The sequence below is a fragment of the Carlito syrichta genome, unplaced genomic scaffold (genome assembly GCF_000164805.1).
Source record: "Carlito syrichta isolate Samal-C Ts95f unplaced genomic scaffold, Tarsius_syrichta-2.0.1 Scaffold311075, whole genome shotgun sequence".
In the NCBI taxonomy this organism is placed as follows: Eukaryota; Metazoa; Chordata; class Mammalia; order Primates; family Tarsiidae; genus Carlito; species Carlito syrichta.
In genome coordinates, this window is record NW_007255171.1 from 211,402 (window position 1) to 231,709 (window position 20,308).

General features: G+C 36.3%; 1 protein-coding gene across 3 annotated transcripts in view; it reads right to left on the reverse strand.

Moving 5' to 3' along the window:
* The window catches only part of GAS2 (growth arrest specific 2), a 141,138-nt gene extending 124,561 nt beyond the window's left edge, over positions 1–16,577 (reverse strand). For 2 of the 3 annotated variants that reach the window (XM_008068498.1, XM_021717788.1), the window contains exons 1-2: positions 16,287–16,577; positions 8,139–8,303 (exon numbers count right to left, since the gene is read on the reverse strand). In XM_008068498.1, coding sequence (XP_008066689.1) covers positions 8,139–8,283 — 145 coding nt within the window. In that variant the 5' untranslated portion in view covers positions 8,284–8,303; positions 16,287–16,577. Of the gene's footprint in view, positions 1–8,138; positions 8,304–14,858; positions 15,093–16,286 lie in introns of those variants that run through there. The other variant, XM_008068497.1, reaches the window with a different exon arrangement.
* Positions 16,578–20,308: the final 3,731 nt, after the last annotated feature.

The following is a 20,308-nucleotide window of genomic DNA, read 5'->3' on the forward strand; positions in this document are numbered from 1 at the left end:
CAGAAGTTTTATTGTGTATTCAACATATTGGCCAGAATTTTTAAAAATAAGAAAGTACTTTGGCAAGCAGATATGAAAAGTAAACATTAGAAATATTTTAAATTATAAATGTACTCAAATATGTTCAAACTTCAAAATAAACAAGGTAAGCTTTACTCTAAATTTTTAATGGTACCTTTGCAAATTAATTATAAGATTTCTACATTTAGAAGAGATCTTTAGGTATAATTATTTCATTAAGTTCCATGGCAATATGAAGATTCCATTTATAATTTTAAGTGACAAGATGATTACAATAAACTTAAAAGAACTTACTAGACATAAAAAGAATAATGGTTTTTATTAAAAAGCCATTCGCAATTTACCAAAAGTTAGGATTTTAACTTTTTATATATTATTTATCTGAAGATTTTTAGTTATCCTGCTTTTCATGAGTACTTGAAGAAAGAATTTTACCTCAAACATCTGTATCTAATGAAAAATATATTAGGTGTCGGCTTTCAGTTCTGTATATTTTATAGCTTAAAAGGTGAGATTTTTTTTTTTTTTGGCTAAAATACGCTGCTACATACTTTATAGTTGAAATGTACTGCCTCAAATGAAAAAAATGCAAGACTGAAAAGTTTTTTAATCCTTCATATATAATGTATTTTCCTTCCAATAATTAAGAATTATTAAATATACATTTTATAAGTACTGTATAATTGTAAGAAATCATATATACTCTTTATGTGGAATGATATTATCTCACTCTTTATTGCATTATATTTCATAAATGTTATTAACAATATTTTTAAAGGAAACAGAATAGAAGATAAAACTAGTTGAATTTAACTATGACAAATCCATAAGAACTGGCTGTGAAGAACTAACTACAACTTCTCAAGTAAAAGTCATACAAAGCTAAATATCTCTGTTAAACAGAAACAGATCCTCTTTCATCTAAAGTGTATAGCTGGTTTGACATGTCAGATTATATACATTAGAAGCAGTGTGATTTTAGCACCAGAAGATTATTTATTCCTCAACACCATCTTTTCAGTGTTGGCTTTAGGAAAAGAAAGTGCAATAAACAGATATAATTAAATCATGGAGTCCTGACCTGCACTGGGTTGTAAAGACTAATGGTTTGAAGATTAACCTAGAGCATCCTAGTATAGAAGCAATATTTTTACTTCCTGAGTTTATAATCGTGAACTTTTCTTCACATAATCATGTCAGCCTTGACTGACAGCTTGCTTGTAGACAAGAATTGGAGAGTTTAATTAAATATTGTGGTTAGTCACTTCCCCTTAAATATTAGGATGAATGATAGGAAATAAACTGCTGCCCCAAATATTTTATCTGGCAACTAAAATAAATGCACATGTTTATGCACATCAGTGTAGTCCGTTCAGAAATATGATTGCCATAATTTTCATCAAGATTTAAGTATCAATCTATAAATTGCTTTAGACTGTAGCCACCAGGAAAAAAATGATACTTTTTTATCGTCTATGTTTCTGAGGGAAAAAAAAGTTTACCTTCCAATAAATTAGCAGTACTGAATTTCTAAAGATTTCTAATAATAATATTATAATATTTAACAATTGAGTTATTATAAGCCAGGCATTGTTCTAAGCACTTTATAGGTACTCATGTGTTTATTCACTATTCTCCAACAACTATGAAGTGGGTGCTACTATTATATATATTTTACAAATAATAAAGCTGAGATGTGTAGATTAAGAAATCTGCCTAAAGTCACACAGCATGTAGAGGAGTGTGGCCCTTTAACCTAGGCAGTCTAAGATTAGAGTCTGTGCTCTTTGCCACTATATTAGACCACTAAAATATTGACTGAACACATAATTGACTGTTTGCATTCTCCCTAATGCAGTTGTCTTTTTTTCTTTCTTTCTTTCTTTTTCTTTTTTAGTCTGGTCTCACTCTGTTACCCAGGTTGAAGTGCAAAGGCAGGATCAACCACCTGGGACTAGGTGATCCTCTCACCTCAGCCTCCCAAGTAGCTGGGAGTAGGAGTGTGCATCATCATGCCTGACTATTTGTTTGCTTGTTTTAGTTTTTCGTTCTGTTTCTTATTTGTTTGTCCGCATAACCGAGGTCTTTCCATCTTGCCTAAGCTGGTGTCAAACTCCTGGCCTCAAACAGTCCTCCCATGTCAGCCTTCCAAAGTGCTGGGATAGCAGGTGTGAGCCCCTGCACCTACCCATAGTTCTTTTTCTCTAGAAATAACAGAGAAAGTTCTTCAAGGAAGGGGGAAAAAAGCAGCTTAGGTTTGAAAATCATGGTGTTGAAAAATGAAAAGCAGTCTACCTTCCAGATTGGAAAATGGCTAACAATATCATTTAGGCATGTTCTGCTATTTGGCTTGATTCACTACAGAAGAAAGTTGGTATGTGTGTTTAATCTAAGATGATCCAGATAAAGCTGGGCTCAGTGTCTCATGCCTGTAATCCCAGCACTTTGGGAAGCTGAAATGAGAAGATTGCCTGAGCCCACAGGTTAGAAACCAGCCTGGGCAACATGCTGAGACCTCATCTCTAAAATAAATACAAAATTAGTCAGGTGTTGTGGCATGTGCCTGTAGTTCCAGCTACTTGGAAGGCTGAGGCAGAAGGATCCCCTGAGTCCAGCAGGTCCAGGCTACAGTGGATATGATCGTGCCACTGCACTCCAGTCTGGGTTTTAGAGTGAGACTCTGACTCAAAAAAAAAAAAAAAAAGATGATCCAGATACTTTCAACCTCTACTCCCACCCCACTGCATCTTTCAGTCCCAATATATTTCTCTAACTGGATAAACCAAAGTAACTCACTTGCTAACTTTAACCAATTATTCAGTATTTTTAGACTAAAATTGAAGGTTGTAAGATAAGAAATGATTCTTTATGTGCAGAAATCCTAGACTAGCACCTGGTTCACACTGATTTACAACTATCTATTCTAAATTTATATCAAAAAAGACAAAGCTGCTTCTATTGGAGAAGTCATGTACAAAATGAGGCACTAACTTATGAGAGGTGTCAACTTGTGAACACAACCTTGACTCTTTAAACTTTTGAACTGACACAAGATACCACCCTTCCTCGGAAATTTTTATAGACTATATCAGTAATATGAGAACCCTGAAGGACAAGTATCTGGTAAAAGGGCTTTAAGAAAAAAGAGAAGCTATTCAAAACTCATTAGACATTAGTTGTATCTGACAGCAGCACTCTAATAAATAGGTGCTTAACTTTTTAATGTCAAAATGTTACTTTTTAGAAATGATTGAAAAATGGAAACAATGGAAAATAGCTTATTTTTTTAAGTGCTTATGGAAAGGTCAGGGAAAGGGAAAATCACCATGACATGAACTGACATGATGTATGTTCTAAATGCAGGTAAAATCAATTCAGCACAAATTAATTTTTATTTATCTTTTGATTTACTCAAAGTCCCTACATTATCCAAACACACATGCCTACATCCTAAAGATCTATAGTCTTTAAGAGCAAATGTCAATTTCTTTGATGCTAAATGATAGCCCTTTCTCAAAAATATACTACCATATTACTCATACATTACTAGACAAATATTCATTGAAAATAAAGATAAACGACCATTTTCAAATTATTTAAAAATACAAGTGAAATAAAAATTGTGAGACCATTTATGTCAGTATGTGCCTTTCAAAATCAAGCCAAGAACAACCTTCAAAAGTCCATCAACAATGATAAAATCAGTAGAGTGCCTAATCCATTTGAGTGATGGGTCACTGTTGTAATGTGGGACTGTGAATTTGATAGCATGCTGTTTGCTCAAAATGACAATTAAGTTTTCCCCAGGATTGATGTTCTAATATGCCCTAAGGGTACAGTTAAATAACAAAAAAAGCAATAGTTTGTCCATGAGCAAAAGTAACAAAACAGAAGACCTAAAATGAAGATGAGATGTTTATATTTAACGTATAATGGAGTACAGTGGCCAAATAAACTTTTTATAAAGAAGGATGATATAATCTTCATGACTATTTTTCTGTCTTTTTATAATATTGGCCATAAAACTGCTCCATGGTGCCAGCTATTGTACACTAGGACTAACAAAGAGTACTTTCTATAAGATCTGTAGATATAGCCAAGATGTGAGTTGTCACTAAATAGTATATGCTGTTCTTCTCATGAATCACAGTGTACTACCCCCTAAATAAATCTTAACCACCATTTAGTTATCTTAATTAGTCAATACCACAAGATATTTGGCATTTCATATTCTAATATATAATTTTTAGCTAGGCTAAAAGTTTGCTATTGTTGCTTTAATTCTATGCCTAGGATTCTAAATTATTTTTATTACTAAGTGAGTATATTACCTGGAAATTACAGCATAATACCTATATATCCAATAAAACTATTTTATTCTCTATTAAATCATCTTTATCAGTCAAAACATCAAGTATAAATTCAGTTTAAGAAACTGCATTATTTTTTTCAGACAAGTTTTCACTCTGTTGCCTAGCCTGGAGTGCAGTGGCACAATCTTGGCTCACCACAGCCTCAAACTCCTTGGCACAATTGATTCTCCTCCTGCGTACCTGGGACATGCGTGCATTACCATGCCTGGCTAATTTTTCTATTTTTTGTAAAGACAGGATACTGTTTTGTTGCGCAGGTTGGTCTTGAACTCCTGTCTTGACCTTCCAAAGTGCTGAGATTACAGATTATTTCTGAATTGACAAAATAGCCAGTAATAAATAATATTAAATTTTTCTTCAATGGCTCCATTTCCAGAGTATGTGAATACTAAATGAACCTATGTGTGAGAAAAATATCTTCTAACACAATTTTACATTTTTTTCTCCTCTCATTATCATCACTGTAGTACACAACCTATTTTCCTCTCCAAATGTTTTAATCCCTTTCGTATTAATCTACTTTTCAAGTTACCATAAGGGTATTGACTTGAAGTCTATTATCTACCAATTTTGAATGAACTCAAGTCAATTGAAAGGTTATATTTTACTGTATCTTGAGGTTATTTTAGGATTCCTTTTCTGAGAAAATTCACAAGCCAACAATTGCATTTATATTGCAGCCACTAACATTTTTTAAAGTCCTAGTTTCTTTTGAAAAAGATTATTCATTTATGTAAGTCTTCTCCTGGTTTACACATATTGATGACCTCAATTGCCCCAACCAAACTGGATCTCAAGAGATGGATTTCTTGGAAACTTAGACTTTTAGAGCTGGAAAGGACATTAGAGATCATCTCCTCCAACCTCTTCATTTTATGGGTGAGTACACCGAGCCCAGAAAAGATAGCTGAGTGACTTTGGGCACCTTTCCTACCGAGCAGCAGAGCCAGAACCAGAAGCCAGGTCTCCTGACACCAAGTGAGGAGCCAGGTCTCCTGACTTTTAATCCAAGGATCTTTCCATTACACACACCGATTCTCTATTTTCTGAGGCTGTCTTGGGCCATTCATATTGATCCAGCTGCTTTGTAAATGATCACACTCACTCAATAAAATGCCTTTGATGACAAGTCATGGGACATTGAAACATACCTGTATAATCAGGCTATAGTCTACTTAACCACACTCTTCCCCTGCCTAGAACAGGTCATGGATCATACTGCAAATTATGATCTCCCCAGTATGGTCTTCAAAACAGTATATGATCCAGACCCAACAAGTCTCAAGAAACCGTCCCTCTTTCTGTGCTGTTGACATTAGCCTTCTTTCAGTTCTTCCAATGTACCAAACTTCTTTGTACCTCAACATATGTCCTTGTCTCACCCAGAGGCTTTCATCCCATGCTTTGTCTGGCTAACTATTAGCCTTTCTTTTTTCCAGTTCTTAGTTTAAATATAAGTTTCCTGAAAGAGGACTTCCCCACGCCCTCTGATCCTTTGCCCCACCCCCATCTCCTCAGTTCATATTCTAATTGCAACATATATTTTAGTATTTAGAACAAGTCTTATTAATGGATTATATATTCAATTACTTATTTAATGTGATTTTGGCTAACCTACTCCAAGCTTGGTAAGAATAAAATATTCTTAATCACCACCCTACCCTCCAGTACCTAATAGACTGAGTTTAGAACACAGTGATCATAATAGTGATTATTTGCTGCTTGATTACTATGTGCTAGACCTTGTTCTAAAGTTGCTGATTTCACTCAAACTTCCAACAATCCCATAAGGCTGGTTTTATTAGTATACTTATTTTACAAATTAGAAAACTGAGGCACAGTGCAATAAGATACCTGTCCAGTACCACAGAGTAAATGGTAAACCCAAGATTTGACTTGAAGTATTCTGATTCCAGAGATCATTTTTTTAACCAATATGTTATGTGACTGCACACTCAAATATTTTTTGAATAAGTGAATGAACATATGCACAAAATCAAATTAAATTTCACTGAGCTATATAAGTGGGATAATAGCAATAACATATATAGTGTTTACTACATGCCAGGCACTGTTCTAAGTACTATACATGTTTTAATCAGTTACTCCCATGGCAACTTTACAAACTAGTTACCACTATTATTACCACTGTAAAGAAGGGGGAAATGAAGCACAGAGAGGTTACATAACTTGCCCAAGATTACCCTCCTGGTAAATGGCAGATCTAGGGTGCAAACACAGGCAGTCCATGTCCAGAGCATGTGCTATTCTCTCCTAGACTGCCATACTTGTGATTGCCCATATCTGAAAATAGCTCAAACTTAATAACAAACTACTAATATAACAGTCATTAGTGAAGCCCAGAAAGACAAAATAAAAAGAGGAAATTCATCTGTTTAAGCTAAAATAACTCCCTCTACTTGATGGAGATAAAAGCTGCTTCTGTGTATGAATGATCTACTAAAAGGTGGTAGCCCCTTCCTTCTGATGGTACAGCTTCCTAGTACGATGGAGGGTCTTGCTGGAAAGTGTCTTCTTTATTCTAGCCTCATTGCCCCTGGCCAAGCACCCTTGAGAAGGGTACAACTTGCATACGCATATTCTGTAGCCTTGATTAGGCCACAAGGAGTTGCCAAAATTGTGTGCACATAGTGAAGAAAAAAGAAACATGGGATAAAGAAACCCTAGGACAAAGACTAAAAAATATAAAAGTAAATGCAAAATCTATGTAAGAAGTCAGAGCGATGGTGCATAAGGAAAATCTTGCCAAAATGTGCTTAAGACTTGCCTAACCTTGCTAAAATTTTGAATGGACAGGATCTAGCCCACTAAGCTCTTCTGTTTCATTAGTTAAAAGGTGAAAATAATGACTCTCATCTTGACAGATTATTTAAATAATAAACTAGTGTTGGTGAAGTCCCTTCTGCCATAGATAAAACAGCATTTAAGTTTTATGTTTACTCAATATTCAAATCTTACATCTTATAAACTCTACAGAGGTCCTTTCCTCAGGTCCTAAACCAATTTTTTCTGTTTTTTTGAAAAAAAACTATTAGTGGAAGCAGTATTGCTATATATGGTGACCCTTTAAACGTGTGATACCATTTTGCACATGGTTAAAATTTTATTTGGTGAATGTGGCAGCATAATAGTAATAGAAAAAGAGGTAGCTTTAGCATGAGACAGCATTTTTCTCAAGAACAATACTGATAGACTGGAGCTTAAAACAAAAGCAATTTGAAAAGAAAAAAAAATTAGTTCAGGGTTGGATGACTCTAGTCAGCTCATTTGAACAAAGGATAGATGGTTTTTTTCCCAAGTCTGAGTACTCAGCAGTTTTAGAAGGTGTGCTATGAAAGTAGGGCAAAGAAATCCAGATTTAGAAGCCAGATTTTACAGAGACTGTAGACGTGCACAATGTCAAAAGACTAGGTGAAACTGGTCAGTTGCATGAAAGAAAAGCCAAAAATAAATCAGACTAGGATATAGATGAAATAAGCAATTGAGCATATATTTCCACATTTCAGTGCATGATATTGGAATTACTAAGCACAGCTAATGTAAGAGACATTGGGAAATTCATTTAAATTTTCCACATGCCCTAGGTTTCCCAGATGCAAAATCCAAATAAAGAAAGTCTTTCTTTCCAAAGTGCTATCACATGCTTAGGTGAAGGACACTACAGGAGGAAAAATAAAACAAAACTGTTATCTTTGCTCACAAAATAAGATCTTATAACCTTACCTAATAGATTGGTTAACCACAAGGCCAGATCTTCTTTCATTGGTAGCAAATTAGCTTCATGTCTGCTGGCCAGCCACTGGCTATACTGATGCATATCAGAGAGGCCAGGTCCACTGCGTACCTTTGGGTTCACAGCAGTGCACATTATTTATCCACTTGTAATACCTGTTTGGAAACAAAAGAGCAATTGCTTTTTATACAGACTTGTTTTTGTTAAAATCTTGCTGTTATGACCTTGTAACCAAGACCAGATTCATAGACTTTTTGGTGACAGATCAGTTTATTAATTATTAAACCCCATGAAACACTATTTGTTTTATCTGTACTGCCCTCTCACTTTTGACCAGAAACTTGGTAGGAAACAGCAGCAAACAAAGGTCAAAGAGAAAAATCAAATAATAAACTCTAGGCTTGTGTAGAAAGAGCCAGTTTTTAAAGCAAGACATTCCACTTATTCAAACACGTTAAAAAGTGGTTGAACTAAAATGTTGGTGTCCAACTTGCTCTCATTTTGGGGGTTAATATATGAAACAATAGATTTTCACTGAATTTTAGGAATGAGCACTAGCAATGGCAGTGTTTGCACAATTTTTTGTAAATACACAGTCATTCCTCTTAAGACTATTACCTAAAAGACTGAGCAAAGCACTTGGTTCTTTAGAGGTGGCCACACAATCAGGGACCCACAATTTAGAGAACTGGGTGAAGGGCAGAGGAGGAGGTGCATTCAGTCGCTACTATACTTATCTCTAATCATCAAAGAAAACAAAACCCAGAGAGGAAAAGTGACTTCAGCAGGATCATACAGCCACGTCATGGCAGAAGTAGGTTTGAACCTGAGCCTTCCTACTTCAAGACCATGACTCTTTCCATGATGACACATTTTTACAGAATAGAATAACTGAGAATCATATTGAAAACCCAAAAGCTGCACCATATTTCTAACAAATACTGCCAGAGGTATTCATTTGAAGTCTGCTGCCCCATCTTTCTTGTTTTGTATCTTTCCACTTAATCTGTCTTACATACTGAGTTTTGTTTGTAATCATCTTTAAAGTAGAGGTACTTAAGTATCTTATATCTGTAAGTCGAGAAGATTTCCATTCATCTGATCACCTTATAAGTAGGGCAAGCCTCTGTCTCGGTTGGAGAAAATGTATTTTAATATATAGTTGACCTTGAATATAGCACTTTTGTATGCATTATTTATAGGACCTAAGGCTGTAGATGAAGTATTTAAGCAGCTAAGACAACAAAATCATAACGTTGAACAACATGTAGGATTCCACTCTTTATACAAATATGCTTATGAAATAACCACATGCATTGTGATTGTAGGGCAGTAAGAATGCAAACACTTGCAGTAAACAAAAAGTCAAGGTTGCGTGCCATCATGGGGTGTGCAGCTATATTTTAATATTTATGGTATTTTAAAGTTACCAACATGTTATATAGTCTCTTTTGTGTTTTATTCCCTGAAATTCTGCATAGTATTTCTTTCCAGTTAGCCTCATACTCTAATTCACTTAGCATAAACTAATTTATTTTAAAGAATGCTTTTTAAATAAATAATAAGACATGGGTGTTTAGAAAATGTAAAATATGACCATCTCTGAAACATTGCTACAATATCAGAAAGGACTGTTGAGAGTGTAAGTAAAAACCTAAAAAGTGACATAAATATGCAATCTAAAAGGACAGACCATTTCATTTCTAATACAATTACTCTCTCAAGTAATTTTTTGAAAAAAATTAACATTAATTCTCTTTGAAAATATTTTCTACATATCTAGCTTTCTAGAGTCAATCAGGGTAAATGTGAACTGCTTTAATATACTTTTGTCATATGTTACTAAATTGTTCAGTATAGGAATCTGAACATTGTAATTGTTTTTTATTTCACAGTTAATAATGACACTTATTCATAAGATGACACTATTCATACGAAGTCCAAACCCTATAATGAAACACCAGAAACCTAAAATAGTTTATGTCCCAATTTTTAAAACAAAATATGTCCAGTGCCAGGAAAACAAAACATCTCCATGCAACTAGATAGGATTCCTATAGGCTGGCTAGCCTCAGAAACAATTAATTATTAATACATTTAAGCACATGACTCATACATTTAAATAACTAATTGAAATCTTAAAGGGGTTACCTCTAAAATGCCTTTCTTCTCAAGACACAATCTCTCCCACTACTTTCCTGAAAGTGAGATGTGGTAGTTCAGTAACTTTACCTACACCCTATTATGTGTTCTGTAACCTTCATTGAAGCATCAGAGTTCTATTTTGCTCTATAAAAGCAAGAAGACACCTCAGATTCTTAAGCTCATTGTCCAGCAAAGAATTCATCAGGGGATAGTTTACAGTAAGCCTAATGGCATGTAACAATTTCAATGAGCCAGAGGGACACAATCCTTCCCCTCAATACTTCTAAACAGTGAAGTTTTTATTTTCTTTGACAGTGGCGCATTTATTTCTCATGTACTCTGTTCTGTATTTTGCCCGAATTGTAATTCAAACTATCTTCTGATATTTACAGATGATCATTAAGTTTAAAAAACTAAGAATAACTAAGCAATTTTTATTTTGCTGCTTTGTATATAGCCAAAATTTTAGTGGTGAGAAAAAGCAAGTATAGCGTACCGTTTTCTCAGGAGGCAAAGCTGAGAGAAAGAAGGCTTAGTAGATAGTCATCAAGCAATGGAAGTTTAATAATGAAACATGAAAAATATGTGGAAACCAAACGTCACTGTGTTAGATAAGAATTCTTCTGTTTAAGTCCCTTCTGGAAACAATTAGGATTGTCAATCCAAATTCTCTTGATCCTTTTTTTAAATATATATATTTCATATCACAAACTGAGCATGATGGTGGTTTAGCTGAAAGTCACTACCTGGAGATCTTGGATTTAGATTTGACTGAGACATGAACATGAAACATAAAACTGGATCCAACTAGCAGGATCAAAATTTAGAGTATGGAGAATTTGCCCTCATGTGAAGCAGTTTCCAATTGAAATAATTAAGTTGTAGTGAAGAAAAGTCAAATAAACATACATTACCCAGATACAAAGATCACTACAGAATTGTACCCTTTTTATAATTTTAACAAATGTTTAATCAACCTGGATGAGCTGAATTACATGATAATAGACAAACTATAACAAAAGATAATGTCAGCTCTTTTGAATTCATTAAAATGTTTTCCAAACCACAAGAGATGCCAAGGGGTAGCTTTTAAAGCTGGGAAATAAAATGATTAATGACCTACCAGACTTGAAGAAAAAAGCTAGGTTAAGAAGAAATGAAAATTTTTAGTATAATATATCTAAACACTGAAAGATGTTTCCAATAAAATATACAAAATTTACAAATATTTAGAAAGCTTGGTAAGTAACTTTGGTAAGTATTAAACAAAGTCAATCACTTTGGAAAGTGGAGTAGGGACTCAAATGTTTCTATGGCCCCTCTAAGCTTTCTGGATCAATCTAAAAGTGGACAGCTCAACCCTCAAAACTAGAAATTTAGAAAAAATAAAACTTAAAGGGAAAAACACACAGAAACTTGATACAAAATCCTTCAAAGACTGTATGTGTATACATTTTTTTATTTCTTTCCACAGTAGAAGTGATTCTGGAATAACAATTATGGATATGATGAGACTTGAACTAGCCCAGGGGAAGAAGAAAAAATTAATGACTCCATAAGTAAAATATCACATGTTTAAAGACTCTGTCTAGTTTATTCCAACCCAGCTGAAGACATAGTTTTGACTCAAGAAAAAGTATTCGTCCATGCCACCTAGAGGTGTGCTTTGACCATGACCAATATGACTTCTGGCTTAACTCTAGAGTTTGCTGACATATTAGAGAAAATGCATTGCAATATTCCATAAACAATAAACTGCAAAGACAGGAAAACAAGAATAAACTGATAAACATTATATCACTATGTCTGCTATACCATCCACTGAGAGGCCTGATCAATGGATAGAATATAGGAATCAGAAGTTCAGAAGTTCGTTTAGTAGCTGTTCTAGTCTAGTCATATGACTTTTTCTCTTTGTATCTGTGTCTTCTATCATGTAAAATGGAGGCTACCCCTTAAAGATAACTGTGAGAATTAAATACTTATTCCAGGCCGTTGCCTTGCTAGACTCGTGTGGCCACGTGCTCTTTGAGCTATGGCTGTCGCCATGCTTCCTAGCTTTGGACTCCTCCCCAACCCTGGGGAGGTGAATCTTCTCTCTCCTTTCTCTTTCTCTCTCTAATTTACTTTTAAATAAACTACATTTTAAAATCTAACTTCTGTGCAATTCTTTGCATCTTCCATGTGGCATCCCAGACAGACACACATGGGAAGTGATCTCTTTTTAAATAAATCTTTTCTTCAAAAAACAAAATACATATTCCAGTGCTTGGCATTTATTTTATATTTATGAAGTCTAAATCATCATTATCAGAAAACTTCCACTGACTTATTATATAAAGAAAAACAATTATTTGACAAAACAGGAATATTCTATAGAACTCCAAATCATTAAGAAAAAGGAGGAAGAGGTGCAAGCAAATAAAAGTATCAGTGATACAATATCATAAATTATGAAAAAATTCAAAGCTTTCTTTATATGGAGAGGGATGCTGCCCCTAAGATGATGATGAACCAGTTAAAGATTATAAGCTAGTAATACAGGGAAACACTATACCTGTCAAAACAAATGTGAGAGGTTATCACTACCACTACCCCAATGTCACACAAACAGACTGTGTGACCATTTAAAATAATGAGTCCTAATCAGTCTACAGTTAAAGGTCACATCCCCAAAGGTAACTTTTGCTCTCATCTGCAGCACTGACCCCACCTCTACCTATTCAGTTGTGTGCATTACAGGCAGCAAACAATGCAGAAACAAAGTGTCATTACACTATCTTTTAAAATTAAAAGCACACCCCAAACAAAGTAGTAGCCATCTAAAATCTGGAAGGAGGAAAATACCATTTTCCAGGCTTGACTCAAGGAACAAATCATCAAGCATGGTTCTAGATGGCTCTTTCACTATTATGAGTTCTTTACTTCTTTGTGATTCATTTTGGCTAACAAAAAATATCTCTACAAAATATATGTGTTCAGCCAACCAGTGTCATAAATGCAAAATCTTAACCTGAGGGTCTAATCAGAAAATAAAATCCGTAAAGCAATCAGAAAGTCAATTTCAGATCTTGTAATGGAACTTCTATGTCTGGCTCAGTGGAATAACTTGTCCACAAACAAAAAAGCACAAAAATAAAGCAAAATGGTACTCAATGCTAGTTTATCTATTTACATAATAAATATTTAAACTCAAAGAAACCTTGGACTTGTCTAGTCAGATTCCTCATTACTAATAAAAGACTGGTAGCCTAAGAAGTTAATTTACCCAAAGTAGCAAAACTATTTAGTCATAGTCATTAAACATATCCTACTCAACTCTCCTGGAGCCCAATTTTGTGTGCTAACTTCCTTCCAGGCATCTCTTTCTTATCCCCCAGCCCCATCATGATTTGTCTTGAATGAAATGACGGTATACTTACAGGAACAATTTCTTCTCAAATTCTGACTGAAACACTAAAGCTGAGTGGGAATTTATTTTCCATATTTTCATGGCATAAGGGATTCTTTTTCAAGTTTTTTGTTTAATTCTACAAAACCAGATTTCCAAACAATTTAGCATAGGTTTTTAAACCCCTACCAGATTAGCTTGGAACATAATTTGAATGCAAAACCATCTCATAGCCATTAACGATTAAAATATTGAAGGCCTTACATCAAAATCTCATCTGAGTTGATTGGTTAAAACTTAATTCATGGGAAGATATAAAGATTTATGTTTTGCTTAACTAGAATACAGATAAGGCTAGCAGGGTTGTACTGCGTGTGTGTGTGTGTGTGTGTGTGTGTGTGTGTGTGTGTGTGTGTGTGTGTGTATCATGGCCTCATACAAGATAACAAGACTAGCAAAATTCCAATAGAACTGACTCTGAGAACACTTAATGCAGAATAAACACAAACATCTTACTCATTTTAACAAAAGATATTTTCTTTTGCACTCTTCTTTATACAACAGCTCTTTGCTCTAGTCAAAAAAACTTTGAGTGAAAACCTTAATAGTTGCTCATGAGAAATTAAAAGAAACAGTTGGATATTTGGGTTAGGCCTCAATAGCCAAGATACCACAAAGATACCAAAACAACAGTACAACATCCCTTGCAATTTTAAAGAAAAATCTCCCCGTAAACATTTTGTTATGGCCTCATCATTCATTTTCAGTCAAGATAATGTTGGCCTTCCAAAGGCTTCCAGAGTCTACAATGCAGACTTCCAGCCTCGAAGCAAAACTTTAAAATAACACACAACATACTTAGGATTAACATAGGACCAGACATTTCACCACATCTGTGAGTTTAAGGTTTAATTAAGGTTTCTTAGCAAAATACTAGAAAACTCAGAGGCAATCAGATGACCAGGTGAGATAATTTTTGCCATGTGAATTTATTTCCCAGGAAAACAAAATCCACATAACCAAAATATGGTGGTTAGCAATAATGTGAAGAAAAAAGAAACAAAACAGCTGAAAGCTACCTTTCCACCTAAGAGACCACTCAGGCAGCCCGGAGCGAACGCTCCAGTGTGCATTGCATAGGCACAGTCCCATGACTCATCCATCTGTCCCTTACCTTCTCTTAGACAGTCAAATCCCAGATGCCCATGTTGGAGAAGACCACCACAGCCACCACTTTCTCCGCAATTAGGGGGAAGCATTCCTCGAGGAATTCATTGATCAATTTCAAAGACAGGCTGGGCAAATCAGATCCCAGCTGCAGTTAATCAGTGTCCACACTGCTAAGTGGTTGGGGGAAAGAAGAAACTGAGCACAAGGGCTTGTTCTCTGTCTAGCCTCCGTGAATCTCAGGGGATGGGTGGGGAGGAAAGGTGGACTTCCTCTGCCTGGTTGGTACATCCAACCTGTCTGCACCTTTATTTTGTACTCTCGCACGCCAAACGGGTGTTCCTGTGCGCATGCAGATCTTATTTCCTCAGCATAAGATCTCCCATACTCAATTGATCCAGCTTTGTTGGGGGGGAGGCGGATAAGTTTGCAGCAGAAAAGTTTTGCAAACTCTTGACGGTAAGACTAGGAAGCTGAGGAAAGTAGAGAGGGTACAAACTGACTGCAGAGGGATTAACTGAGGGGGAGAATCGACTCACCCCCCCACCTCCAATCTATTGGAATGCAGAAAACAAAATCTGTTAATTAACCATCGTTTCTGCACCCTCTCCATTCAGGACAACACAACTTTGGACGCCTGTGCGAAGTTAGTGGCAATTTACCACGCGGAGCTGATAGACTTAATTTTGCCAGGAAAAGTAATGTCTCCAACGCCAAATTGGCTTTTCTGTTCCCCCCACACAACTGCAGACGCCAGTCTCATCTTCAGACTGGACGAAAAGAAAGACACCACGCAAAATCCTCCCAAAGCCTGTTGAAATATAGGCTAGCGTTTGTTTATTCACGTAAAGTTCGACTCTGTCAAACCCATCAGTCAAAAACAGTATCCACCCCAAATCACACGTGTGGCGCCCTTTCCTCCCATCCTGGCCTCACCGCCTCAAGTAAAACATCCCAGGATCTTCCCATCACAACTTCCCCATCCCGCCTCCCCCCAGCCCTCCCATCACAGACAAGGCTGAGCATGCATCACAGACACCCTCGCGCACGAAGGCCCAGGTGCCCATTTATCATCGAAGTGCTCATCGGGAACCCTCGCTCTGTCCGGGGTTGGCTGAGCCGCCCAGAGGGCTTCCGCGCTGCGGTCACTGGGGCCCTTCCACCCGGGGGATAAGGCGCACACGGCTGTCTCCAGGGGATGAGAAAGTCCCCCCTCCCCTGCAGTGAATACCCACTCTTAGCGACAGAGCCGGTCCACGCGTCCGCGGCTCTTCACCCTTCCCAGCCTGGCTCCTGAGGTTATTTTTAGTGGCCCGTCCCCCTCCCCTCGCCGCCCCGGGAGCCGCGGACAGCGCGAGGCCCGCGCCAGCCCCGCCGCCCGGCGCACGCGCGCGCGCGGCGGCGGCGCAGGGCTGGGCCAGCCGGCCGGGCTCACCCCCGCGTCCGGAGCTGGCGGCCGGCGGCTCTCAGCGGCGCCGGGGTTCGGGGCTGGACTCCTGCGGCTTCTCGGGGCCGGGCCCCCCCGGGCGCAGGTCCTGCAGCGGCGGCTCCCCGCACCCCAGCAGCCAGGCGGCAGCGGCAGCAGCTCCAGCCGCACTGCGCCTCTTCATACTTCTCCGATGGCTCCTCTTGGTGCTGTTTGGGAAAACGATTTTTTTTTTTCCTCCCTGCCAGAAACAGATTTCATACATTTCATCAGGCCTCATAGACCGAGCGGAAGTAAAATGCTTACTTTTTTCTGGTGGACAGCAAACGCAATTGACACTGATTTACCCTTCAAACGGGGAGAGATTGTGTTACAAGCCCTTGGCAGCAATTCCGAGGTTGGGGCCAAGCCCCAGCCCCCTCCTTGTCCCCCAAACACTAACCTAAGGGAGAACGGGCGGGGGGAAGGAGAGGGGATCATATTTAACTCCGGGGTTTTAACAGAGTCGATGGCTTTAGCACAATATTAAAACTGGGTGTTGGAAAAGTTTTGCTTTCCTGGCCAGTGATTTTGCAGACGGAGGCATGAGCTTTCCAGTAACTTCGGTCACTCTTCGTTCCAAATTGAACATTTTGAGGTCTTGCCATTCTGTTTAAATATCAGATTTTAGACGAGGCTGCACTCACGGCTGTTTTTGCTTTACAAAAGGAAATACAATTCCACCCTCCCTTCTCTCGGCCTTAGTTCAGCATTATGTTGAATGTCAGACACAATTTTCTCCAACTGTTGTTTATTAGTATATGTATTCTGAGATGAAAAGTCTTCCACAGAGTGACCAGATGTTCAAGTGTCTGCTTCACCTCTTCATGTACAGTGGCTTCTTGCTGAGTGTCCTAATCGCTTTGGGTTACCACTTCCCAGGAGGATAGAGTAGAAGTATTTACACTGTTTGCTTTGTTTTGTTCTCAGGTTCATCAGCTTCATGTCTACCCCCATTCAATGTCTGTGATGGCAGTGGCACAGGTATTCTGATCCTCTCTTGAGTAAAATTTTTAAAATGATGAGTTACTCACTCCCCCGTAGAAACTACCTGTAGATCTACGATAGCAAAGTGATGTGGATCATTTCAGACATCGTTTTGAAAATGCAATTTGCATTTATTACTGCTTTCATCTGGAAGTGGTTATTTGCTCTAAAACATCCGGATAACTGCATCTGTTAGTTGCTTGTGGTGGCAGTACAAATAATGAAGAAAAGAGATGGAAAAGTTGAGCGACATTGAACACAAAGCTTTTTCTTTTAGTTCAATTTAGTGTTGGAGTTGTCTTCCCATGTCCCTCCTTAGCTTCCCAAAAGGAAGAAAAAAGAGCCATTCTTCATTTTAAGGAGAGACAACATTTTTTAAAGGCCTGTATATCTGCTTGGATACACATAAATAACAATAAAACATAGAGAACTGATACTGATGAATTTGAGTACATGAATCTGAATAATAAAATATCTTAAAATGTAGCCAGATCGGAATCTTCCTAGAGCCCCAACAAAAATATATTGAGTGTCTGACCTTTTGAATCAGACGTGCTTAATATTTTTCATGATCAAAACATTATCAGGCAATAAATGTTAATTTAAGCATTCTCGGGGTATATAATGAGTTCGAAGGGTTTAACACATTGGGTTTTCAAAATCACATATCTTATTCCTCCCCAGATATAAGTATTTTTGTCACATTGTCCAATATCTATCTTATGAAAAGGAATGTATAAGGCAATATTTTTTGTTGATTTAGAGACAATACTAAATCCAGTTTGGGAAAATAAGGAAGCTTACAGAGGCATTGGAAAAGCATAATCATTCAAAATCAGTCCCTCTCCATGCCTTTTTCTTCCAGATATATTTAGCCTTTAATTCTGCATTCAGATCCTCTATCCTTTTAGAAAGAGCCAAAAACCAGGAGAAGTAAAGAATATGCATTTTCTTCTTTCACATCTAAAAGTTGTGCTGAATAATCTCCTGATGACAAAAGAAAAATTACAGAAGATATTTCTAAAGAGGTATCAAAATAGTATCTTATTTTAATTTTCTTGGCATGTGTAACAATTCCCTTTTGATTTTTGTATTTTTCAAAGTCCATATTTTTATTTATGTAGTCCAATCACTCACTCAGACCTTTGTCAAAGTTCATCTTTTGCCCAGGGATTGTCTTAGCATGGTGTGGTCACAATGCAAACTGTTCACATTGGGAAACCATAGTCCAGCTGACCCAACCACAGCTTGTCTGGTGTGAAGATAAAGGAAGCAAATGCCTTTCTTAATAAGATGAAAAATATCTAACTACAGCCTTGAAACTCGACACCATAAAAGAAGAAAACTTAAGCCAAGTTTAAATAAAACAGGTTAGTTTTTCTTTTCAAGTTATCACAATTGAGGATATTGAAGGTTTCTGGGTAACTGTTTCTCTGGCATTCTAAACCTTCAACATTTTCTTAAATCTGAATTGTTCAATTTCTCTTAAAATTTTTAAGCTTTAAAAATGAATGATAAAATACTTTATTTTTCCCTCACCTATCTCTTTTTCTTTCCTAAATGGAAGCAATATATAGAGTACTTAGTTATTCTGAAAAGCGAAGCAAACCTTCAATAGATGATTGAGGTTAGAGGACACTGAAAAACATTAAATATCATGAAAATAAGGTAAGTAAAATACAATTCCAAAGATGACCAAAAAATTCTAGTATTTCTAAACAGCTTCAAGTGAGGCAGCTAATGATGGCAGGCGATGGTCTGAGAATAATGATACAAAATGCAGCACGAATACCTACAAAAAATATACAGGAAGCAACATTATATGTAAAGCATTTATTTACATATAATGGAAATACTTTGTCAGTGAGATAAAATATGTATCTTAGTCCATGGTATAGGCCCTCAAATGATATATATTGAAATATTATTTTTTAATGTCATAAGGTAAAGAGAATGGATTTTATAAATCCTAGTATGATAATTACAAATATTATTAGAAATAAAAAAAGAACTGGTCTTTGAAATTTTAAACAATAAATGCTATTACTTTTTTTTTTTTTTACCAGCATTCATATATAAAACTGCAAAGAATAAATTAAATGAAAGAAATTTCACATGAAAAAGTTGAAGGTTTACTCCCTATTGGATATGCAAGTTTAAAAAATCTATTACTTTACTCTCAGTGGAGAACTTTAAACTTTATAACACAACAGTAGCGTAGATATTCATTCCCTGCTGTGTAAGACTCATTTTTTTTGCAAAATGTGTGTTATGTATAAGCCTATGTTTTATAATTTTTCCACAAGGAATAGATTAAAATCATTTTATGAAATACGTTTGTCTCATCTAGTTTTAAATATCCTATACAATGTATTCTGTTGAGTGACGTCCCTTGTCTAAGTTGGAGTTGGGGTTTATTTAAATTTTTTTGTGTGATTGTTTCTAAATCTTTTTTTAAAAAAAAACTATGTCATTCTAATTGCAAGAAGTTCAATTTTAATATACATACTTGATGTAAAACACTTTATTTCAATAAACTTATGTGTCTGGACTACCACTGAATCTCTGGCATAAAGAATAACATTGGATATATAGTAGGCACTCAATAAATAATTATTGAATGAATGATTATTATATAAGAAGCTAGTGTATTAGGAAGCTTACTACTAATTGTTTATATTTTTATATATTATCTCTACTAGTTTGGAACTCAGAACAGAAAAAATAATGTTAAAATAGCATTACAAATGATAGCTTCATTCTCAAACTAGAAATATTTCATCTGGTAAAATACAACTAGAGTTCACTAAAACAGAGACTTGCCTGTGTGCCAGGCTTATAAATGAGGTCAGTCTGTGTCACTTGTCACTTCATTAAAAACCAAGGTTCGTTTGGACTCAAGATTTAATCGTAATCAATATAACATGAATGCAATGAAAAGTAATCGAAAATATTACTACTGCAGTGGCTTTCAAACTTTGTTTGATTATGACCCACAGTAAGAA